The sequence below is a fragment of the Pristiophorus japonicus genome, chromosome 1 (genome assembly GCF_044704955.1).
Source record: "Pristiophorus japonicus isolate sPriJap1 chromosome 1, sPriJap1.hap1, whole genome shotgun sequence".
In the NCBI taxonomy this organism is placed as follows: Eukaryota; Metazoa; Chordata; class Chondrichthyes; family Pristiophoridae; genus Pristiophorus; species Pristiophorus japonicus.
The window spans coordinates 191,999,246-192,024,647 of record NC_091977.1 but is presented as its reverse complement, the minus strand read 5'-3'; the positions used below and the strand labels follow the sequence as shown (position 1 = coordinate 192,024,647).

At 42.0% G+C, this 25,402-nt stretch overlaps 1 protein-coding gene across 7 annotated transcripts in view; it reads left to right on the top strand.

Annotated features, from left to right (window-relative positions):
• Positions 1 to 25,402, top strand: part of zfyve16 (zinc finger, FYVE domain containing 16) — a 126,622-nt gene that overhangs the window by 79,456 nt on the left and 21,764 nt on the right. For all 7 annotated transcript variants that reach the window (XM_070885757.1, XM_070885731.1, XM_070885739.1 and 4 more), the window contains 9 exons: positions 1,656 to 1,828; positions 2,038 to 2,287; positions 3,179 to 3,304; positions 8,726 to 8,881; positions 9,332 to 9,556; positions 13,407 to 13,489; positions 17,655 to 17,759; positions 22,616 to 22,766; positions 22,856 to 22,936. In XM_070885757.1, coding sequence (XP_070741858.1) covers positions 1,656 to 1,828; positions 2,038 to 2,287; positions 3,179 to 3,304; positions 8,726 to 8,881; positions 9,332 to 9,556; positions 13,407 to 13,489; positions 17,655 to 17,759; positions 22,616 to 22,766; positions 22,856 to 22,936 — 1,350 coding nt within the window. The remainder of the gene's footprint in view (positions 1 to 1,655; positions 1,829 to 2,037; positions 2,288 to 3,178; positions 3,305 to 8,725; positions 8,882 to 9,331; positions 9,557 to 13,406; positions 13,490 to 17,654; positions 17,760 to 22,615; positions 22,767 to 22,855; positions 22,937 to 25,402) is intronic.

The following is a 25,402-nucleotide window of genomic DNA, read 5'->3' as shown; positions in this document are numbered from 1 at the left end:
CTCCCCCCCCCCACTCTCCTCCTCTCTCCCCCCCCCCACTCTCCTCCTCTCTCCCCCCCCCACTCTCCTCCTCTCTCCCCCCCCCACTCTCCTCCTCTCTCCCCCCCCCACTCTCCTCCTCTCTCCCCCCCCACTCTCCTCCTCTCTCCCCCCCCCCACTCTCCTCCTCTCTCCCCCCCCCCACTCTCCTCCTCTCTCCCCCCCCCCACTCTTCTCCTCTTCCCCCCCCCCACTCTCCTCCTCTCTCCCCCCCCCCCCCCCCACTCTCCTCCTCTCTTTTCCCCCCCACTCTCCTCCTCTCTCCCCCCCCCCCCCCCACTCTCCTCCTCTCTCAAAGGCACTGAACCCAATGATAGAACCCCGACTGCTGTCTTAGCTGAGATCAGCTAACGCAGTACAAACTGGAAATCAAATTTTGTGGTCTGTGGTGCTTAATACTACATAGCACAATGCCTCCACCATTTGACCATTTAGGTAGTCTTTAAATTATTGTACACCAAAATTTAGTTTGTGCCTGTTTTTGCTAGCGGTATGATATGGAAATGTATGATTTGATACTTTATTTTATTAGCAAAAGTGCATTTTATGAAGTACATATAGGTGTATATGCACACATTATGAAGCCATTGCCACTGAAACGTACAATCACTTGTGTATTCTGAGGCCATTATATTTTTATGTGTGCATTCACATTTTATGAAAGTACATTTTCATATATTCTGAAACAACTGTCTATTATTGCACAATGTTTCTGGGGGGCGGGGTATGCATTGTTGATACATTGGTGTTTTGTAGTTTTAAAATATGGTCATACTTCAAGTGTGTTTAGATATGGTTGCTGAGAAAAAACTTTTACATAAAATATACAGCACAGAAACATGCCATTCAGCCCAAACCTATGTTTATGCCCCATTCAAGCCTCTTACCATTTTCCTCATCTAACTATCAACATAATCCTCTATTCCCTTCTCCTTCGTATGTTTATCTATACTATTTGCCTCAACTACTCCCTTTGGTAAGGAATTCCATATTCTCTTCACTCTGAGTGAAGAAGTTTCTTCTGAATTCCCTATTTAATATTTTGGAGACTACCTTATATTGATGGCCTCTAGTTTTGCTCTTCCCCACAAGTGGAAATGTCACCCCTTCAGCCTTTTCAAGAGAAAGGAGATCCAGCCTGTTCATCCTTTCTTGGTAGGTATAACTTCAGTTATGGTATAATCTTTGCACCTTCTCCAGTGCCTCTGTCCTTTATAATATAGCGACCAGAATTGTACACAGTACTCCCAACTGTAGTCTGACCATGGTTCAAACACTAAAACTGCAGTAACTTAATTGGTAGCGTACAAAGAAATTGTGCTAGTGAAATATGTATGTGCGTACATAAATCATTTTTAATATATTTGTACTGCTCGACCTTTTGGATTAATTTGCATCTCAGCATCTGTCAAGATCTTTCCTGAATTTGGAGTTGAAGATCAAGCATTTTTATGAAACTTTATACTAGCATTAAGAAAGAGATTTCAAAATAAAAGATATTTGATTCCTGTATTAAAATTTGCACCTGTTTGAATTGTGATTTTAAAAAATAAAAATAGAATTGATGCAGTAGTCTTGATATGTTTGAATTTCATAGGATGTTCCTTCCTCCACAGGTACCAGTCTTAGAGAGCACAGAAGGGTCTGGTTTGCAGATGGTATTCTACCAAATGGAGAAGTGGCAGACACAACAACAATGACAGGAAGTTCAACAGTTGGTACAGATATAGGCAAGAGAGCACCAGAAGATGGGTGCCACATGAATCCAGTCACACAAGAACCAAAAATGGTACATTAGTTAATGCCAAATTAACTCCTTTTAAAAGCCAATTGTTAGTGGTAGAAACTTCTTAACCTGAAACTTGGCTAGTTGTATATTTCATACCATTTTATTCAGATAAACAAACAAGCATTTATATAACACTTGGAGATTTTTATAATGTTTAAAAAAAAACTTGAATTGCTTCAAACTCGGTTTTTTCTCCCTTCAATTTGCAGCCTTCATCTCGGAGCACAGTGGATAGAGTACATTCTGATGTTACAAGTCAAGTTGATGCATTGAGGACTGATGCAGCTATAACAAAAACAGTTTTAACAAGCCATCAAGATGTCCAACCTGGCATTAATTGTCGAACAGACTACAGAGCACTGGCTACTGTAGGAACATCTGTGGCAAAGACTTTCAGCCTCATTCCAGATGATGAACAGGGTCTACCTCCTATTGTTGTATCAATAGGAGAACAAGAAGGTAATTCTTGATATTTAAAAGTTTTTAAAATGAAGTTCTTTGAACATTTCATTGGGCATATTATTTTCAATGTAAAAGCAGAAATAAAAATTGTATTTGAGGCAGTTACTTTTGTAAAATAAGTACGGTAAAGAAAACTTGCCTGTCAATGTCTTTCAAAAGTCCAAATGTGCTTTAACGATAATGAATTGCTTTGAATTATATGTAGGTGATAATTATTATGTACAGCAAGGTCAAACAAGCAGTTAACTTATCAATTGGTCTTTAATCAAGTCTTAATTTATCGAGTGTGATTTGAAAACCTCTAGTCTTAAATTTGTTTCAAATTTCAACTTTAAAATGAATCTATCTTTTTTGAAAAATGGATCAGCCTATTTGCTCATGATCTGGGCTTCACCTTCGATTTTTCCAGGAAAATTTTTAATATTCAGGTACAGGTAGTACAATTTGCCAGAAGCACTTCAAATTGTAGGACTGCTATTTCTCACTTTTTATATAAATTATAGTGGTCATTTGATTTTTTATTATAACAACATTGGATGTACAAGATAGAGCTAAACTGGTGGAATTTGCATGTACCTGGTAAAAGCTATCACTTGTATGTCTGCTTGGTTCAGTTGAGTCAGAAGGTTGCAAGGTCAATCCACACACCTGGAAAATGGAGCATAATCTAGACTGACATACCTGTATAGTACTGAATATTGCTTCAATGTAGGTCCTGTTCTTTTGTTGAGATGTAAAAGCAAAGTCCTTCCTTTTCTGATCATGTAGTTAAAGCTGTAAGTGGGAAGATGATGAGGTTGATATTCTGGAAGTATGTGATCAAATGGACAAAGTGTCTTCTTCATTCACATTTATCTTTGTTTTATTTCCTTTGTACTTACTGCGGAGGCCTGGTAGTGGTGGAGAAGCATCCATCTCAGAACCAGGCTATGTTGCTGCTGGAGAATGGAGGGCTGAGTCCCTTGACCTTTGTGCTAAATGCCAATCTTCTAGTAAATGTGAAACTTGTGAACTGTGAGTACAGCCTCCATTTCATAAAGTTGCATGTTGAATAGTTATCTGGATAAGAGCTTATTACTTCCATCTCTTTTTTTTCCTCTCTAGGAAGCCTTCTCTTCTGTCTTCTAGTTATGCCAACTTGAACTTCTCCACACTCGTGTACGTTGCTGCCCCCATTCTTTACCCAACCCATCACTACTCCTTGTTAAAATATTCAAATTTAAAGGTTCTAACCCTTTTTAAAATTTAGTCTATAATTTAGGCTTGAGACCCGATAATGCAACACTTCAGCACCAAAAGACTCTCCAAAGCTTTATTTGATATAACCAGATCATACTCTACCTATCTGGGAGACACCAGTAGTTTTGCTAGCCTGGGCCAAATGTATCTTGCATGCTCCTTGGGAGGGTGTTCTCAAAAAGCTTCTCAAAGTTCCCTTTTTACAGCCCATAGGTCCCAGGTGTACATGATCACTGTCTCATCTGCCCACTCTCACACCTGCCATTACATGATATTAAGAGTTAAAGACAATTCCATACAAGTAGAATCTAATAAGCAAACCTATACCTTATCAATAACTTAATAAGCTGAATTCCTAGCTAACGAGCAAATGTTTCTGCCAATAGTTCATTTAATGAGATAGATTCCTAACAAATGTTTATCTTTCTACAGTTGAGCAAAATTAGTTCAATTCTTTATTCTTAATATCACAAAGAACTTTCCTCCTGCAGTTAATTGTTCAACAATGTGAATCTGCTGGCCAGAAGTCTGTTTTAAATTCTGTATTTTCATAGTTCTAATCTAATCTGGGCAATCAGTTCACACAGATAACATCAATTAAAAATCTTGTATCTACACCACTAAGCCACATCCTTAATTAGGTGATTAGCTCGTTCCAGCAGCCCAATTAAAATGGCCAGTGCTGTCGAGGTCAGTTTCCATTCAAAAGTTCAAGAGTTAATTCTAAGTTCAGTGAACTCTATCTTGGGCAGACTTATCCAGTTAATAAACTCACATCTGTTTACATCAACTGCCTTCCTACTCCCTTGCTATCAGCCCAGACTTGAATCCTTTTTGAATAAGGTCTCATATGCCCTCTGCTTCTCTTCTCTTGGCATCCTCTGTAGGGCCCATCGAGGCGCCTGTGGCTGCCTCCTTATGAACAGCAACCCCAACTGCTCATCCGCCTCTTGTTGCCCAGTGTGCCTGTTGGGGTTCATCTTGCCTACCTTTCACATTCTGCTTACCCCATCTGCCACTGCCGCCTTGAACTCTGGCAGTGGATCAACAAACATGGCCGTTCTCTGCATTTCCCTTCACAATGTCCTCGTCATCCACGACTTTATTCTAGGTGATAACATTGACAACCGAAGCTTTGACTGAAACTTGGCTCGCTGGTGGCATCACCCAGTCGCTTGCTAAAGCCTGGCTATACTTTCCAGGCAAAACTACCTGCCCTATCCAAACTGCTGTGGTGTAGCTGTTATCTCCAAGTCACCTTAGTCTCTTCCCCCTTCTCCTTTTGAGCATCTTGCTACATTGTTCCAGCCCTTTCACAGCTCCTTTAAAATTGTTGTTATTTGCTGGCCCTGCCAAGCCCCACTTTGAGTTTCTCCCGAAGATATCCTTCCTCTTTTCTCTCTGCCTCTACACTGAGCAATTCCTCATCCTCCAGTGATCTCAATCTCAGTTCCCTGTAGAAATACATATTAGTTACAATATGGAAACCAGACATTTGGCCCAACTAGTCTGGGTTATATATAGATTTGGATGAGGGAACCAAATGTAATATCTCCAAGTTTGCTGACGACACAAAACTAGGTGGGATTGTGAGTTGTGAGGAGGATGCAAAGACACTGCAAGGTGATTTAGATAGGCTGAGTGAGTGGGAAAACACATGGCAGATGCAGTATAACGTGGATAAATGTGAAGTTATCCACTTTGGTAGGAAAAACATAAGGACAAAGTATTATTTAAATGGTGATGGCTTGGGAAGTGTCAATGTATAAAGGGACCTGTGTGTCCTTGTATACCAGTCATTGAAAGCAAACATGCAGGTGCGGCAAGCAGTTAGGAAGGCAAATGGTATGTTGGTCTTCATTGCAAGAGGATTTGAGTACAGGAGCAAGGATGTCTTACTACAGTTATACACGGCCTTGGTGAGACCACACCTGGAGTATTGTGTGCAGTTTTGGTCTCCTTACCCAAGAAAGGATCTACTTGGCATGGAGTGCAGCGAAGGTTTACCAGACTGATTCCTGGGATGGCAGGATTGTCATATGAGGAGAGATTGGGTCGACTAGGCCAGTATTCACCAGAGTTTAGAAGAATGAGAGGGGATCTCATTGAAACATATAAAATTCTGACGTGGTTGGACAGACTGGATGCGGGGAGGATGTTTCCCCTGGCTGGGAAGTCTGGAACAAGGGATCACAGTCTCAGGATACGGGATAGGAAATTTAGGACTAAGATGAGGAGACATTTCTTCACTCAGAGGCTGATGAACCTGTGGAATTCTCTACCACAGAAGGCTGTGGAGGCCAAGTCACTGAATATATTTAAGAAGGAAATGGATAGATTTCTAGACACACAAGGCATCAAGGGGTATGGGGAAAAAGCGGGAATATGGTGTTGAGATAGAGGATCAGCCATGATATTGAATGGCGGTGCAGGCTCGAAGGGCCGAATGGCCTACTACTGCTCCTATTTTCTATGTTTGTGTTAATCCTCTACGTGAGAAAATCTCTCCTCTGAACTGACTCCCCAATACACTCTAAACCTCTACCTCCGTATAATCTTTCTTGGACATATTCACGGCCACATCCTCAAACTTGCCCTCTCTACACATGATTCGATCTCTGACCACTTTCTTGTATCTCTCATCAACCGAATCCCCCTAACCCCTTCAAATCCTTCTTCCTCTGCATCCGCTCCGGAATAAAATCATCAAATCACTTACAACTGCACATTCAAATTCCCAACTATCAAGCCTTTGTCCCTCCATTTGCCACAATATTTCTGTGGCCATTAATCTACTCACCACTCCCTCACATCCATCTGTGATGCTCTTGACCCCCACAAAACTTTTACTTTCTCCCATTCTCTGGTTTGGTCCCCCATCTTTATTCCCTCATGTCCAAGGGCACAAACATGAGTGTCTGCCACACAGCTGGTCTGGCTGTCTGTTAACCGATTTGGCTAGACCACACCAAATGCTATCAAGTCTTGCTCTCCTCTGCCAAACCACTCTTGCTGTTCGTCCTGGAGAGTCAAGCTGAGCCATGACTTTTCTGCACTTCCAACTGCCTCCTAAAAACACCTCTCTCCTGTCCCCTCCACCCTTGCCTGGTGCGGGAGCTGATGGCCTTCTTTGTCACTAAGATTGTGATTATCTGTTCAGCTGCCTCTGCTGCTTCCCCCTTGGGTTTTCTCTGAACCTACACCTCTCTTCTAGTTTCTCTCCCATCTCCCCTCATGCTTTCTCCAAACTCGTCAGGTACATGAAAGCCGCCTCCTCCCTGGACCCTGTTGATACTAAACTGTTGACTACCCAACTTTCCTTTCTGGCCTCCATGCCTAGCTGTACTTGTTAAAGGTTCCCTCTCCTCTAGTACTTTGCAGTACTTTGAAAACCGCCATCACCCGCTCCTCGAAATATCCACACTTGACTCTTTCTGTCCATGCAAACCATCGCTCCATCTCCAACCACTCGCCTTTCCCCTTGATTGTTTGGCCTCTCAAAACTGTGTCTATCTTTCCCACAACTCTGTTTGAATTTCTCCAATCAGGTTTCCACTCCTGCCCAACCAAAGTCACATGACTTCCACTGTGACCATGGTGCATTATCCCTCTCCAACCTCTCGGCAGCATTTTGACATGGATGGCCACACCGTCATGCTCCAATGTTTGTCCTCTGTTGTCCAGCTCAGTGGGATTACCCTTGCTTGGTTCCACTCTTTCCTATCTGATTAAGAACATAAGAATTAGGAGCATGAGTAGGACATACAGTCCCTCGAGCCTGTCCCACCATTTAATAAAATCATGGCTGGTCTGCGACCTGAACTCCACTTTCCCGCTTGATCCTCATATCCTTTGATTCCCCTAGAGTCCAAAAATCTATCTATCTCAGCCTTGAATATACTCAACGATTCAGCATCCACAGCTCTCTAGAGTAGAGAACTCCAAAGACTCACTACCCTCTCAGTAAAGAAATTCCTCCTCATTTCAGTCTTAAATGGCTGACCCCTTATCCTGAGACTATGCACCCTAGTTCTAGACTCTTTAGCCAAGAGAAACAACTTCTCAGCAACTACCCTGTAAATCCCCAACAGCATCTTGTATATTTCAATGTCCTCTCGTCCTTTTAAACTCCAGCGCATATAGGCTCAATCTGTCCTCTCAATTGATAGGACAACCCTCTCACCACCCACATCCCAACAATGTTTTTTTTAAGTGAATATCTAGATCCCTCTGACCTGATCAATCTGCTTTTGATTCTTTGCAACCCCTCCCACCTTGCTGTCATCAACAAACTTTAACAATTTTATTTATATCTCATTTCAGATCATTGACCCACAATGTCACTAGGAATAATACTAGCACTGATCCTTGGGCAGCCCCCTTGTCACTTCCTGCTACTCTGACACCGCTTGCATTACCTCAATTTTTTCTCACTGCTTCTTTATAATGTCTATTTTGTAGTTCTGAGAGATTTTTTGGTCGATGATGTTTCAATATAGAGAATTTTCTGTGACTTAAATACATTGGGCTAGAAATTCGATTTTCAGCAAACTTTTTTTTCTCCAAAATTGCCTTTTTCACTTCACTACCGTTGGTAGGCCAGATGTTCAGCATTTAATTTGCGCAGCGGTAAAAATCAGCGTTGTACGAGGATCCGCGGCGCAAACTGTGAATTTCGGCAACTTTAGTCCGAGGCCAATAGCGTTGCGAGAGAGGCCTTGGGAGGGGGGGGGAAAACACCAGAAAAAAAAAATTCACAAAACCCTTACCTACTAAATTGTTGAAAAAGAATTAAAAAGTAACAACTTTTACTTACCTTTTTTGCAGGTCTTCATACTTGCCGCTGCTGGCAGGGCTGCACGACAGGTTTTACCCTGTCAGTATTCTGAGCACAGAATACGGGTGTGGAGAGAGCCAAATTTTGGCCGAAAACACTATTTCGGGTCTTGCATGACACGTTCCACTCCCCAGCAGTACGTGGAAAGCGCCACTGCAAAAAGGTGCCCGAAGTTCCCGCCGATCGGTTTTTCGCCAAATATGGTGAAATATCGCCAAAAACCCGGTCGCAAAGTTGCCGAATTTATAGCTCATTGTCAAATTTAGAATAGTTTTACATAGGTTTATCAGAAATGAAACTCCAATTTGATTCATAGTCTGTTTTCACAAATATTTGCATTTTTTTTCTTTGATTTCTAGATGCTGCAAATAAATGCTGGTGCTTCGTATCCAATGGATTACATGGTGTGGGCCAGGCAGAAGTTGTAATTTTGTTGTTGTGTTCACCTGATGAAAATGCAGTTCCTAAAGACATCTTTAACTTTTTTATTACACTTTATCAGGATGCAACTAAAGGTATGACTACAACCCATCATATAAATAATCAAAGCACAAATTCCTGCATCAAACTATACTTTAATCTAAACAAATTGACTGTTGCCTTTACTAACCTGGTCCTGCACTGATTTTGTTTTTCTTGTGATCTCTTTTTTAAAAAAAAAATGATTTCCAAGTGATATTTATAGCTAACATAATGAGCAAAATGTAATGATGTTATCGACCTTCTGTATGATAACAGGAAAGTGTGGAGAAATTACTTTGGCATTTAAAAATAAATCTGATTTCAGCAAATAAAAATGTTAGGTTTTAGATAAATAAACTGCTGCAATCCCAGTTTCAAAGTTGCAGGTTAGCGTCTTTTGATGAAATGATGTGATGTAATTTAGAATATTTTGTCCCTTTTTAATATTGCCTCTTTCAACCCTATAAACCAAATCTTACTAATCATTCTCTTTGTTCAAACAGGAAAAACCATTGGAAATTTAGGAAATTTTTCCTTCACAGAAAATTTTCTAGGAAGTAAAGATCATGGCGGATTCCTGTTTGTCACACCCACTTTCCAGGCATTGGCAGATCTATTGCTTCCAAGTAGTCCATTTTTGTTTGGAATCCTCATTCAGAAGCTAGAAGTACCTTGGGCAAAGGTCTTTCCCATTCGACTTATGCTAAGATTGGGAGCAGAATATAATGGTGAGTTTTCACCTGTTCTGGTAATTATGTATGTGCCCTAGGACCTAGTCGATGTGATGGTTAGTGACTGTGGTGCATTGTTTCTTTGATTGAATATGTACTTAATCTAATGGAAACAATGTGTATCCATCTCTGCTTGTACTTGTCTATAACTCCGGTGAAGCAGAAAGATATAATATTGAATTTTAATTTATTGGGATGATAAAGTAGAAAAGTGAGACACATTGAGTAATGAAGGGTCTTAAATTGTCGGTCTTGATGAACTTGATACAAGGTTACTTAAAGAAGTGGCTAGTAAAATCAGGCACCGGCTTGCCTCTATCATTTAGGGAATCATTAAAAATAGGAATAGTGCCCAAAGATTAGAAAGTAGATAACAGAACATCAATTTTTTAAAAGGGTCATAGGACAACCCAGAGACATACAGGCCAGTGAGATTAACATCTATTGTGGCTGAAGTATTGGAAGGCTTGTCTTGTAATGCTCCTGTGAAGCGCCTTGGGATGTTTTACTACGTTAAAGGTGCTATATGAATTCAAGTTGTTAAATAAAACATTTAAAATTCCAAAATGATGCACATACACTTTAAATGATTTATGCAAATATTGCAAAAAAAATTAAAATGTTTAAAATTATTTATCAAAAATGTTTTTATTGAGGTAGGTGCAATGAATCATTAGAATTCCATAAATTGTATAATTAATTGGGGATTCCATTGCATATCATTGGGGGATTCCCTTCGTAAATGATTGCAATGAAATCCTTTGTCATTGGAGGACTGGGGCCACGTGATCCTAGGGACACCTCCAAACCTCCAATGATCCTGCGTCCCTGGGATCTGTGGGCCTTTACGCTGCCATATGCCTGGAGGCCCGAGACTGCAACTATTCGCAGTCTGGGAGCCTGGAGGTAAATTCGTAAATGTTGTGTGGGTCGGAGGCGTACTCCGGAGGTACGCCTCCGACCGCAGTTTCTAGGCCATTCGTTTTTTGGGCCAACCAGAATGACTGCAATCTTTTCCAGTCCTGCATTTTCCTATGTTTCTCATTAAAGGCTGAAGTTTAACCCCCTCTGTGATTGTATAAAATCCTTGTGAAACACTGTAGCCTGTGTTTTGTGTGTGATACTTTACTAATTGGTCAAATAAGGAACTTAACCATCCTGATTTGCTAAGGATTGATCATGACAGATTCCACAGAAAAGCAATGAATTAAAATGTTGCAGATCACTCAGTTTAATGTTTTCAGTTGTACGGCATGCCATCTTGGATTTTGACCCAGCTGAGTGTGTATCTGTATAAAACATCAAATGCAGAAATTAAATTTGTGCTAAAATAATTGTATACCCATAAAAGTGATTGAATGTTAGTTACTGAAAAATGAATCCTGTTGAGGCCTGGTGCTCGACTCTGTTTCAGTCTGGGTTGGAATTATCACCCAAGTCTTAAGTGCTGAAGATTTCCAGCTACGTTGGATGATTTTTGTGTTTGGTGTGTGTGAGTCAGATGTATTTTAGGAGATAGTTTTCAATCTATTTCTGTGGAACAACAATATCAACAGTATAACATTCATAATGCATCCCATGATTGATGGGTGGAAAAAGATCCAACACTGGCTGGTGCTTTATAGCTACTACTGACAAATTTTGTATGCAGGAGAAGCTGCATCATTGGAATCATAGAAATTTATAACACAGGAGGCCATATCGGCCCATCGTGTCTGCTCCGGCCTACAAAGAGCTATCCAGCCTAATCCCACTTTCCAGCTCTTGGTCCGTAGCCCTGTAGGTTATGGCACTTCAAGTGCACATCCAAGTACTTTATAAATGATGTGAGGGTTTCTGCCTCTACCACCCTTTCAGGCAGTGAGTTCCAGACCCCCACCATCTGGTGAAAAGATTTCCCCTCAAATCCCCTCTAAACCTCCTACCAATTACTTGAAATATATGCTCCTGGTTGTTGATCCCTCTGCTAAGTGAAATAGGTCCTTCCTATCCACTCTTATTTAGGTCCCTCATAATTTTATACACCTCAATGTCTCTCCTCAGCCTCCTCTGTTCCAAAGAAAAGAAACCCAGTTTATCCAATCTTTCCTCATAGCTAAAATTCTCCAGTCCAGGCAATATCCTCATAAATCTCCTTTGTACCCTCTCTAGTGCAATCACATCTTTCCTGTAATGTGTGGACCAGAACTGTACACAGTACTCGAGCTGTAGCTTAACTAGTGTTTTATACAGTTCAAGCATAACCTCCCTGCTCTTGTATTCTATGCCTCGGCTAATAAAGGCAAGTATTCCGTATGTCTTTTTAATCACCTTATCTACCTTGCCTGCTACCTTCAGGGATCTGTGAACATGCACTCCCTTTGTTCCTCTACACTTCTCAGTGTCCTACCATTTAATATGAATTCCTTTGCATTGTTAACCCTTCCCAAATGAATTAGAACATAAGAACATAAATAGGAGCAGGGGTAGGCCATACGACCCCTGGAGCCTGCTCCATTATTTAATACGATCATGGCTGATCCAATCATGGACGTGGGTCCACTTCCCTGCCCACTCCCCATAACTCCTTATTCCCATATCAGTTAAGAAACTGTATTTCTGTCTTAAATTTATTCAATGTCCCAGCTTCCACAGCTCTCTGAGGCAGTGAATTCCACAGATTTACAACCCTCAGAAGAAATTCTTCCTCATCTCAGTTTTAAATGGGCAGTCCCTTATTCTAAGATTATGCCCCCTGGTTCTAGTCTCCCCTATCAGTGGAAACATCCTCTCTGCATCTACCTCACACTTCTCAGGATTGAATTCTATTTGTCACTGTTCTGCCCACCTGACCAGTTCATTGATATCTTCCTGCAGTCTACCGCTTTCTTCTTTATAAACCACACAGCCAATTTTTGTAGGAGTTGCATCATAGAAAGCAGCACCCCTCACTCTCAACTTGTTGACCCTTATTCCCCATCTATTTCCTTCAGAGAGACTTTATTCAAAAAGAAAACAAAATTGGGTGAGGAAAGACACTACTGTGTCTCTCTGTCTACCACTCTGTCACTTACAGAACACAAATAAAACTGCTTTTTTTTTTCGCATACTGATTTTTAAAACAAGTTTTTGAAATTTGGTCTCCGGATTTTCTTAAAATATTTTGAAAAACAACTGAGCATAAGTTCAAGAAAAATATTCCATCTTTACAGCTGACTGTTAATGATTGCAAGCTGGAAAATTCTTTAACTGCACAATCCAAATTCAGTGCTCAGGTTTGGGGAAAGTGTCCAATCCAAACCCAGGCTTTTGGATGAGACTGAAACCTTCCAGTAAAAACTTCAGTGAAGGAATTAAAAGATTCAACAGATAATTCAAATAATAAATGATTACATTTTAATAATTGCGCAGTATATATTGTAAAATTTTGTTTAAAACCTTATTTTAGACATGATTAATTTCCGTTACCATGGGGAAAAGCATACCGAGTGATTTATGGGTAAAGCTAAAACAGCACATTGGTGTTACAAGGAACTGTTATTGGGTCAGTGATGACATTAACATTGGCAATCATATGTGATGCCAGTAGCTGGCATTCTAATACGTGCCATATATCAGTATAAGTAGTGTGTAATAGTTTTATCTCATGTCCGTCATGATGCTTCTGTAAATGTGTTGTACTACAACGACGATCAGGTTACTGTTTTTTTAGGTTGCCACAGGATCATGGTAAACATCGGAAACTATGCTTCAAATTTCCGATACCTGTAAGCAATGGCATGGGGACCTATCTATAGTTATTTTCAATATTTTTATTCTAATGTTCTAGCTGCCAAAATTGTTAATTGGTACATATTTTCATTTGCAGATTATCCTTGTCCTTTGATGAGTATTCGATTCCGTAAAGCACTCTTTGGAGAAACGGGTCACACCATCATGAATTTGCTAGCAGTAAGTGTTCTGTTTTATATTCTATTTTTTGTGCTTCCTCCCTACCCCCCACTTCCCTTCTCTCATACATAAACATTTTTAAGATAATGCAAGAATGGACAGGCTCATTCCTTCTGATATTTACAAGCCCAGAATACACAATTATTCAAATTCAACACCAATGGTTGAACATGCTGAAAGCCTGAAGAATGTGTTGAAATGGACTGCTCATACACTTGTATTTGGGGGTACTCTCCTGGCAGGCGTCAAACTAAAGATGAAACATATTGGAATGCTGCAGAGACTTGGCTGGGAATTATAAAGCAATAATCAAGTCTAAGTCATGAATCGTCCTATTGCAGTGACAATTACAGTTCACTACCCTTCCACAACCACTGGCACAAAAATTGTAATGGGTAAGCTTTTGGAGACCATAATAGTGTAAAATTTAATAATCTCCTTAGAAACACCTGACTTAATTAAGGACAGCCAGGATGGATTTGTAAAAGATAAGTAACATCTGAAACATTTAATTGAGCTCCTTGAGGAAATAACAGAGGAAATAAAGGAAATTCAGTCGATGTTGTGTATATGAATTTGCATATGATGCTGCATAAGAAGATTTTGCTAAAATTAAGGTATGCAAGGAATGGTGGTGACATGGATAGAATCATAGAATAGTACAGCACAGAAGGAGGCCATTTGGCCCATCAAGTCATCATTCGGCCCATTCTCATCCTTGTTTACAAATCACTCCATGGCCTTGCCCCTCCCTATCTCTGTAATCTTTTTCAGCCTCACAACCCCACAAGATGTCTCCGCTCTTCAAATTCTGCCCTCTTGAACATCCCTCATTATAACTGTTCAACCATTGGTGGCTGTGCCTTCAGCTGTTTGGGCCCCAAGCTCTGGACACACCCTCCCTAAATCTCTCCGCCTCTCTACCTGTCTTTCCTCCTTTAAGACGCTCCTTAAAACCTACCTCTTTAACCAAACTTTTGGTCATCTGCCTTTTGTGGCTCAGTGTATCTGTTTTGTCTTGTTAACACTTGGGACATTTTACTACGTTCAAGGCACTATATAAATAAAAGTTTAAAAAAATGTATTATTATTAAGTCTGTGCTGGCTCTTTCGAAGAGCAATCCAGTTAGTCCCACTTCCCCTGTTCTTTCCCCATATCCCTCCCAATTTTTCTCCTTCAAGCATTTATCCAATTCCCTTTTGAGGGTGCTGGATACAGATTAGCCTTATCAGGCATAGTACATTCCAAATCCTAATCAAAAAAAGTTTTTCTTCATGTCACCTGGTTCTTTTGCCAATCTGTGCCATCTCATTATCGATCTTCAGCCATTGGACACAGTTTCTCTTTATTTACTCTATCTAAATCCTTCATGATTTTAAACCCCTCTATCAAATCTCCTCTTGGGCTTCTCTGCTCCAAGGAGAACAACCCCAGTTTCTCTAGTCTATCCATGTAACTGTATTCCCTCATCCCTGGAATCGTTTGAGTAAATTTCTTTCGGTACCCTCTCCAAATCCTTCACGTTCTTCCTAAAGTGTGGTGTCTAGAATTGGACACAATACTCCAGCTGAGGACAAGCTCGTGTTTTATATAGGTTTAGCATAACTTCCTGGCTTTTGTACTCTATAAAGCCCAGGAACCTATATGCTTCATTAACTGCTTTGTTAATCTGTCCTGTCACCTTCAAAGATTTGTGCACAAGCACCCCCAGGTGTCTCTGTTCTTGCACCTCCTTTAAAAGTACCATCTAGTGCATATGGTCTCTCCTCGTTCCTACCATAATGTACCACCGTACACTTCTCTGCATTGAATTTCATCTGCCAGGTGCCCAACTGTTCCACCAGCCCGTCTACGTTCTTGAACTATTACTATCTTCCTCACTGTTTACTACATTTCCAAGTTTCATATCATCTGCAAATTTCAAAATTGTGCCCTGTACCTACAAGTCCAAGTCATTAATGTATATCAAAAACAGCAGTGCTCCTAGTACTGAATCTTGAGGAATGCCACTGTATACCTCCATCCAGTCCAAAAAACAACCATTCACCACAACTCTGCTTTCTATCAGTGTGGAGGCCCTGACCTGCGAGAGACCATCAGCGGCAGGTCGGGGCCATAAAAGGAGTGGCAAACGGTGGCCATGGGCAGCATGGAGGTATACTACTCCAGGGAGCAGCGCGAGCTGGTGCAGGAAGGTGACGGCAGCAAAGAATGACGTCATCAAGGTCCAGGTCGGTGATTGGAGCGTGGGCAGATACAGCAGGAGCGGCGAAAGACTGCAGAGGGACGTGATCGGGACCCAGGGGAGGCATGAGTTCGGAGAAGTAGCGAGGGCCCAGAAGCAGCACAGGCCAGCCCACACTGCGATATGTGTGCGCACTAGATCCGTGCAGCAGAGCAGGTCTCCAAGTCGTCTTGGGTAATCCTTGCCACTGGACCAAGACCTAGCTCTGTCAAGCCCCATGTGGTGGCTGGTGTGCAACGGTCACCAAACGTTAAAAAAAATCCACACACAGCCATCTTCCACCCTTCAGGATGTAGTTCGGGTCCTTCTTGAAACACCTGTGAACTCATTCCTTTTTTGGCGTGGAAGCAAGTCATCCTCGTTACGAGGGACCGCCTATGATTTGTTTTCTATCCATTAGTCAATTTTGTATCCATGCTGCCACTGCCCCTTTTATCCCATGGGTTTCAGTTTTGCTAACAAGCCTAGTATGTGGTACTTTTATCAAATGCCTTTTGAAAGTCCATATACACATCATCAACTGCACAACCCTCAACTACCCTCTGTTACCTCATCAAAAAACTCAATCAAGTTAGTCAAATATGATTTACCCTTAACAATAGGAAGCTTTCTAATGGACAGAAAGCAAAATTTTGTTAATGGATGTTTTTCAAACCGAAGGGATGTAAAGAATGGTGTGCCCCCTCCAGGGGTCAGACCTACGTATGTATAAATTTAGACATGGGGACGAGGACACTATCAACATTTGCAGATAGCACAACAATAGGGAGTATGATTTATTTTGAGGACTATAAGCAACTTCAGGAGGGCTAGAGTTAGTAGTTGGGGCAGATAGATGTTGATTAAATTTACTAAGGTGCTACGAGTCCTGGAAGGTTTTAGTTATGAAGAGAGCCGAGAGAAATAGGAGCATTTTTTCATCAGAACAGGTTGAGAGGAGACCTTATGCAGGTGTTTAAAATTATGAAGGGTTTTGATAAGGTAATTGGTTTGACCTGAAGCAAGGAGTTCAAGCCGATGTTGAGAAATTTCAGGGCCCTTTCCCATTATTTACTCCTCTGCCCTCATCTCTTGTGGGCCTATCCTGGTGGGACAGGACATACCCAGAACAAATCTGGGATGTTCGCTGACTGGTATGATTCTGATAGCATGACTGTTGGGCTGTTGCTTGATTAGTCTGTGAGGCAGTTCTGCCAACTTGGAGGACTTTGCAAGGTCACCTGAGCTGACCTGTCAGTCTTATCCCAAATCGTTGTTGATTCGTTCTACCAATTTATTCTTTTCATAACAATTGAGTGATTTGCTAAGTCATTGAGGCAGTTACGTAGTGTGGAACCAGAGTCATGTGTAGACCTGGGTAGCAACGGCAGGTTCCCTTCCTTGGAAGATATTTACTGAACAATCTACGTTAGTATGTTTTCACAGTTATTTTGCTGGTACTGTCCAAATTACTTTCAATTTCACAAATTGCTATGGAATTTCAACTTGCAACCTTTGGGTTACTAGTCCAGTACCATAACCACTACACTACTGTACCCATTAAGCAACTAGGTTTCAAGAGAATTTTGCACTGATTCATACTGATAAGTGTTTATGATCAAAAACTGTCCACTCATAGGGGAAAATAAAACTAGGGGACATAGTCTCAGAATAAGGGGCTGCCCATTTAAAACTGATGATACGGTATTTTTCTCTGAGGGTTGTAAATCTGTGGAATTCTCTGCCCCAGAGAGTTGTGGAGGCTGGATGATTTTTGAGTGATAAGGGAATAAAGGGTTATGGGGAGTAGCCAGAGAAGTGGAGCTGAATCCATGATCAGATCAGCCATGATCTTATTAAATGGCAGAGCAGGCTCGAGGGGCCAAATGGCCTACTCCTCCTATTTCTTATGTTCAAGTTTTTCTTTCTATTCCTTGCAGGATCTTCGAAATTACCAATATACTCTACCCACAATTGAGGGATTAGTACTTCTTGTGGAGATGGGGAAAAGTTCTATTAAAATCCCTAAGAGAAGGTACAATGAGGTTAGTAATGAGAATCAAACTGAACCATGTCTGATTGCTAAAGGAAAGGTTACGTTTTTTAAATGTTTTCTCTGTATCCATTACCGTGTGTCTGACATTGTGAGTTGGACAAAAGATCAAAACTTGCATTCCTGGCAAGGTCATGAATGTTGAAAACGTGAGATACTGATCTGATTAGTTTTCCCAGTTTTCTGCACTTTCACTTGAGTAAGGACAGTACAACAGAGCATTGAATAGAACAACTTGCAACTGTAAAAATGAAACTAAACCGTTCAATATATGCCTAAAGCATTTTGTTGAGTTCCGTTCTCAAAGGTTGCTGGTTACATCAGCTTGTTCTGAGTGTCTCAGGCTGTTTGTTAAAGAAAGACTTGCATTTTTATAGCACCTTTCATGACCACTGGATGTCCCAAAATGCGTTACAGCCAATGAAGTCTTTTTTCAAGTGTAGTCACTGTTATGTAGGGAACATGGCAGCCAATTTGCACACAGCAAGCTCCCACAAACAGCAATGTGATAATGATTAGATAATCTGCTTTAGTAATGATTGAGGGACAAATATTGACCAGGACACCGGGGATAACTCCCCTGCTCTTCAAAATAGTGCCATGGGATCGTTTATGTACACCTGACGGAGCATCGGTTTAATGTCTCATCCGAAAGATGGCATCTCTGACAGTGCAGCACTCCCTCGGTACTGCACTGGAGTGCTAGCCTAGATTTCTGTGCTCAAGTCCTAGCGTGAGACTTGAACCCACAACCTTCATGATTCAAAGGCGAGGGTGCTACCAACTGAGCTGACACAAATGTGAAAATTTGCCTGTGATTCAATTTTGGTACATCTCTCTTCCTTACCCCTGTGTGTTTTCATTCTTTCAAAAAAACCTGGACATCTATTAAAACTGTGTGTGTGCAAGCTTTTAAAAATAGGTATTTCTATTTTAAAGGTTATTTAATTACTGCCATTAGAAGTGTTACTTGGGTGATTGCAAAATACTTTCTCCTTTATGAGAAAGATATTGTGAGAACAATTCTCCATCAGATCACCATTTTGGCAATGATCAATTATGCAAGGCATACTTCATAGTGATAACTATTGTATATTGAATCTCTGTTTTCTGTTGTCCGAATGTTTTTTTAATTTTGAAATTGTAAAATGTAATGAGTTCTGATGAATGATCTACGCCTGAAACCTATCTTGGATGCTTATGAACTGCAATGCATCTTTTTCAAGTGTATTTTTCTGTTTCTATGGGCCCAAGTTTCCACATGATTTGCGCCTGATTTTTAGGAGCAACTGGTGGAGAACGGACTATCTTAGAAATCGCAATTCTCCACATTTTTTTTTCTGCAGTTCTAGTCAGGTAGAACAGTTCTACTTTAGAACAGAATTTTTTCTTCAAAAGGGGGCGTGTCCGGCCACTGACGCCTGATTTGAAAGTTTCCACAGTGAAAACGTACTCCAAACTAAAGTAGAATGGAGCAAGTGAAGATTTTTGTAGAACTGAAAAAACCTGTTCTACACGTTAAAAAATCAGGCGCAGGTTACAAATTAGGCGTCCAGAACGAGGTGGGGGGGGAGGGGGTGGGAAGGGAACTCATTAAATTCTACAACAATCCTTATTTATACTTCTACAAATCAATCCAACCTGGATAAACATTTATAAGCAAAGAAAAGATTAAATAAACCATCTTCCTACCTGTGTGAAAGTACTTCAGCCATCGTTCGAAGGAAACCGCCGTTTGTTGCCGCGCAGGGGAGGGAGGGGAAGGAGACAGCAGCTTGTTGCTGCGCAGGGGAGGGAGGGGAAGGAGACAGCAGCTTGTTGCCGCGCAGGGGAGAGAGGGGAAGGAGACAGCGGCTTGTTGCCACGCAGGGGAGGGAGGGGAAGGAGACAGCGGCTTGTTGCCGTGGAGGGAGGGGAGGTAGGGGAAGGAGACAGCGACTTGTTGCCGCGGAGGGGAAGGAGACAGCGGCTTGTTGCCGTGGAGGGAGGGGAGGGAGGGGAAGGAGACAGCGGCTTGTTGCCGCGCAGGGGAGGGAGGGGAAGGAGACAGCGGCTTGTTGCCGCGCAGGGGAGGGAGGGGAAGGAGACAGCGGCTTGTTGCCGCGCAGGGGAGGGAGGGGAAGGAGACAGCGGCTTGTTGCCGTGGAGGGGAGGGAGGGGAAGGAAAGGAGACAGCGGCTTGTTGCCGCGCAGGGGAGGGGAAGGAGACAGCGGCTTGTTGCCGTGGAGGGGAGGGAGGGGAAGGAAAGGAGACAGCGGCTTGTTGCCGTGGAGGGAGGGGAAGGAGACAGCGGCTTGTTGCCGTGGAGGGAGGGGAAGGAAAGGAGACAGCGGCTTGTTGCCGCGCAGGGGAGGGAGGGGAAGGAGACAGCGGCTTGTTGCCGTGGAGGGAGGGGAGGGAGGGGAAGGAGACAGCGGCTTGTTGCCGCGCAGGGGAGGGAGGGGAAGGAGACAGCGGCTTGTTGCCGTGGAGGGAGGGGAGGGAGGGGAAGGAGACAGCGACTTGTTGCCGTGGAGGGAGGGGAAGGAGACAGCGGCTTGTTGCCGCGCAGGGGAGGGAGGGGAAAGAGACAGTGAGAAGGGAAGCCTCAGTGCTGATGGCAATGTGGCTTTATTAAAAAATGTTCAAAAATTAAACAGCTACAAAGAACTACAAAAATGGCCGAGTGCCAATGTTTTTTTCACACTGAGCATGCGCGAACGCTCCAACGCGCACGCGCAGCGTTGCCGGCAGGAAAAAACTAATTTAAATAGTACCCGCCCCCTCCCACTTACAAAATCGGCGTGAGTGTAGGCCCCGCCCCCCTGGGCGCCGTGCCAAACAGACAAGGAACTGCAAAGTGCTCGAGAATAGCGCGGTTTTTTTCTGGCGCCGTTTTAGGCGCGAAAAACGGGCGCCCAGCTCGGAGGGGCGCCCGTTTTTTATCCTGTGGAAACTTGGGCCCGATATAACTACATTTTAATGTCATCATACTTGTTTAAAGCTTTTTTTTTCTGTTAAGCTACCTAATCTGCACAAACTTCTACCAGCTGGCCTGAGACTCTTATCTGGTTACCAAGTAGGCACAGATCTATAATCAAAATATCAACCTGACTTTATCCTCAAGATAGGCCTAGACTCACGACCAACAGACTGTTTACTTCCACTCATTACACGGCAGCTCCAAGGACGTCCCTAGCTATGCCTCTGCTACTTGCTCATAGAACTTTTCATTATTTCTACTTTATCCATTCTCATGCTTGTTTTGGCAGCTATCCACTCAGTCCCCTTCCTGTCTTTATGTAACATGCCCCTCTCTGTCTCCTACTATCGTCTCCCATTACCACCCCAGGATCAAGTCTTTACTTCCAGAATAAACCTGTGCCATCCCTCTGCTCCACCCTATATATTCTGTGCCATACTTGTAGTGTTACCTATCATTTGCTCTCCGAGCAGCAACCCCACTCATTTTATCTCCCCCAGCCCCAGCAAACTGTCATGGCAGTGGTGTGACCCTTCTCACCAGATCTCATCTCAGCCTCTTTTTGTTTTTGACTGCTTTTCTTCCTCATCCATCCATCCATTTAGGTTCTTGTGCACAACTGCTGCTAATTTCACAGTGACTTCATAAAATTCCCCACCCACAACCACCACCTTAATCTCTCCATCACCTCACTACCTTCAATCACCAGGGCTGTCTCTGACCACGTCATTGTCTCATTAGCAGCCATCTCTCCGTGCCTATTCCGAACCCCACTATCTTCAGTTTATGCCCCTTGGAAAATAAACTTCCACCCTGTGTTTCTATTTCCACCTTCATCCCAGCAGCTTCTACACACTTTCTAAACTCCAAACTCTTCTCCGGCTTATCACTTGTCAAGACACCAGCTGCAGACAGGAGTGCACCAGACAAATGACTACTCCAAAGTCATCCACCACCAGATCTAGCTCCACAATGTGGAACATTACTGTGCTTCCTTCTCCACAGCCAAATTCTCCTACTACAAAGTCATCCTGAAGGGTAAGGAAAATCACAACTGTTTTTCTCCATTACAAAGCACATTCTGCTAGACCACCACTCCACTATCTCTGACCATCTCTGCCTCTACCTCATATCAACAATGAATCAGTTTTTCACCTGAAAACTCTTTCTTTAAAGCTTTCTTTCTTGGCATCCAACCTTGCCTTCCATAAATTAGAACTCCTCAAATTCTGCCACCTGGATTCTATCCTGCACAACGTCACATTCTGGCTACCTTGCTGACCGACACTGGCTCCCTATCACCCAACTCAATTGCAAGTCCCTCTGCAACCTCCTCCAGCTTTGCATCCTGTATGGTCCTCTAGCTCTGGCCTCGTGTGCATCCCCTCTTCCTCCACTCCACTCCACTCCATCTGGTGGTAGAATCTTCAACTGTTAGCTATACTCAAACAATTACTTACTGCTTCCTCTAAGCTATTTAAAAACCTCCTCAAAATCCATCTTTTTGACCAAGCATTGTCACTTCTCCCTGACTCCCCACAAAGGTTTGGTTTTTGTTCCTTTCTTCCTCCTATGTTTACTATTATAAATAAATGCAAGTGTATTGTTTAATATGCAGAGACCTAGTCTATGTACAAATTTTAAGGCACATGAAAACCCCACTAATTCCTTAATCTTGTCACACTGACTTAGCTACTTAGCTAGTAATATTTTGACAACTTTATTTCTGTCAGTTTCTTGTACATGCTACATTTTCTTGGCTTTCTTTTTGTGCAAGCCCTTGTACAATTGGGTGTCTTTGATCCAATACAGAACGGATGTGAAGCTGAGAGTCAGAACTGGTGATATTGATGTAATTTAAAGATTGCCTGTTCTTATTTCTCAGGTCATGAAAGTAGTAACATCTTCAAATGAACATGTGATTACCATGGGGACATGTTTTAGTTTGGATGCTGACTCACACCTGGTTTGCATACAGAATGACGATAAAAATTATCAAACACAGACAAACACTATTGCTGGGAAGTCGAGGAAAGGTAATCTGCAATTACTTTTCTGCTTTAGTGGAAATTGGGGGAACACGGCAAGGTTGAATGTTAGTGATTTATGTTTCTCTGTGCTGTAGTTACAGGAGCCTCTTTTGTGGTGTTTAATGGAGCTCTGAAAACTACTTCGGGGTTTATTGCTAAATCCAGTATTGTGGAAGGTAAGAAAACAAATAGTTATGTACAAAGCTGGTGTCTGTACTTCAGAACATAAAGAAAGTCAAGTTGAGAAAAGATCATTCAGGTTGTTACACCTCGTGGCCTTAGTACATTTAATTTTTTCAACTTGTTATAAAAACATAAGTAATAGGTTCAGGAGTAAGCCAGTCAGCCCTTCGAGACTCTGCCATTCAATAATGTCTGATGTACCTTAACTCCACCTTCCTGCAGTATCCCTTGATCCCCTTAGTATCCAAAAATCTATCGATCTCTGTCTTGAATATACTCGACGACTGAGTATCCATAGCCCCCTGAAGTAGAGAATGCCAAAGATTCCCAACCCTCTTGAGTGAAAGAATTTCTCCTCATCTCAGTCCTAAATGGCCAACCCCTTATACTGAGGCTGTGACCCCTAGTTCTAGACTCCTCAGCCATGGGAAACATCCTCCCAGCATCTACCTTGTCAAGCCCCTTAAGAGTTTTATACGTTTCAATGAGATTACCCGGAATTCTTCTAAACGTTGGGGAGCATAGGCTTAGTCTATTCAATCTCCTCTCATAGAACAATCCCCCAGGAATCAGCCTAGTGAACCTTTGTTGCACTCCCTCTAAGGCAAGTAAGAAGACCAATACTGTACACAGTACTCCAGGTGTCATCTCACCAAGGCCCTACATGATTGTAGTAAGACTTTTTGGGGTAGAAATTAGTCATTTGTGCCTAACGAGCCGCAAACAATTTCTCGCCCGGGGCTCTAGCGGGAGTTAGCGGAGGCACTGACCGGTAGCACCCTGCTCCTGCTGGTCGCGTCCTGGGCCGCTGCGCTGGTGATGATAATGTCATCACTGTGCGCAGCGACCCATTTTCAGCCCGGAGCGAAAATTCGTTAGCATCCCATGAGGCTGCCGTGGGTGGTACCGAATTTTGCCCCGTTTTACTCTTGTACTCCAGTCGTTTTGTAATAAAGCCTAACGTACCATTTGCTTTGCTAATTGCATCCAATTGCATTTTGAATAGCTCAACATTTGCCTCTACTGCTTTCTCTCATAGATTATTGAAAGGAATTCTAACTTTTTAGAAACAAAAGTGGTATAGAAAGATAACAGAGTTCTGTGATTAGTTTTGGATTGTTGCAGCAAAGAGTCAGCAGCCACGATGGGCTAAATGGCCACCTCATGTTCTGTAAATTTCTGACTCTTCATGGTGTCTGTTCTAAATGTTATCTTTTCACTGATTTGCGTTCACGTTCTCTGGTTCTCCTTGCTTATAGTGATGGTATTTTATACTGTGGTATTAGACTGATACAGAAGTGTTTTGGAAGCTAATAAGTTGAATAAAAATTAATGGTGTTGACTCTGCTGCACTGTTTACAGTATGTAATGAAACACTTAATTTAGCTCACTAATTTGTATGGCAGTCAAACTATTTTTTGTGTTGCAATACATGCAGTAGTCAATACTGTGGGATTTTTCATGTGTCTGCAGTTGAGTTGATACTTTAAATTTTAAAAGTATCCCTTGTTCTGTATCTTTCTCCATCCCCTCACCCACAACAAACTTCAATTACCAGGAATTTTAAATTTGGACATAAGGGGAATTATGCATTTTTTTTTTAAGCAAGAGTTAGAAGGATTCACTCTCTACTAAAAATTGATTGGAAGTACTTATAAATCTAAGTTAAATATGTGATAAACTTAGAAACACAATTTGTGTTTTATATTTCTGGTGACATACACTTTATAATTATTAGAGATTGCCAGTCTATATTTTAAGCTTGATGCCTGGGTTGCCACCTGGTACAAAATATACAGTGTCAGCTGTGACTCAGTTGCTAACACACTTGTCTCTGAGTCAGAAGGTTGTGGGTTCAAGTCCCACTTCAGAGACTTGGGCTGGCACTGCCTACTCCCTCAGTACTGCACTCTGAGGTGCAGATGTTAAACCGACTGCTCTCTCAAATGGATGTAAAAGATCCTATGGCACTCTTTTGAAGAAGAGCAAGGAAGTTATCCCAGGTGTCATTATCACATTGCTGTTTATGGGAACTTGCTGTACGCAACTTGGCTGCCGCATTTCCTACATTGCAACAGTGACTGCACTTTTTAAAAAAAACGAATTGGCTGTAAAGCACTTTGGGACGTCTGGTGGTCGTGAAAGGCGCTATATAAATGCAAGTTTTTCTTTGTTACCTACAGCATGTGCATCTTTTTTTTAACAAAATGGTGAGGGGGAAGTAGAAAGCCACCAAGGCTGATAAAGGATTTACTTTTTATCTGTGTAACTTTATCTCTTTGCTGGTGGGCAATCCAAGGTCAATATCCTCCAGTTTGTGCTTAGACGGGTGTTTTGAATTTCTTTTTTTCTTCCCCGGCACCCCTAATACTTGTTAGACAAGCAGTTAGTCACAATGTAGTGGCAAATATAACATTTTCAAATTGAGTTATGATCTCTTCTATGGAGACAAATAACTG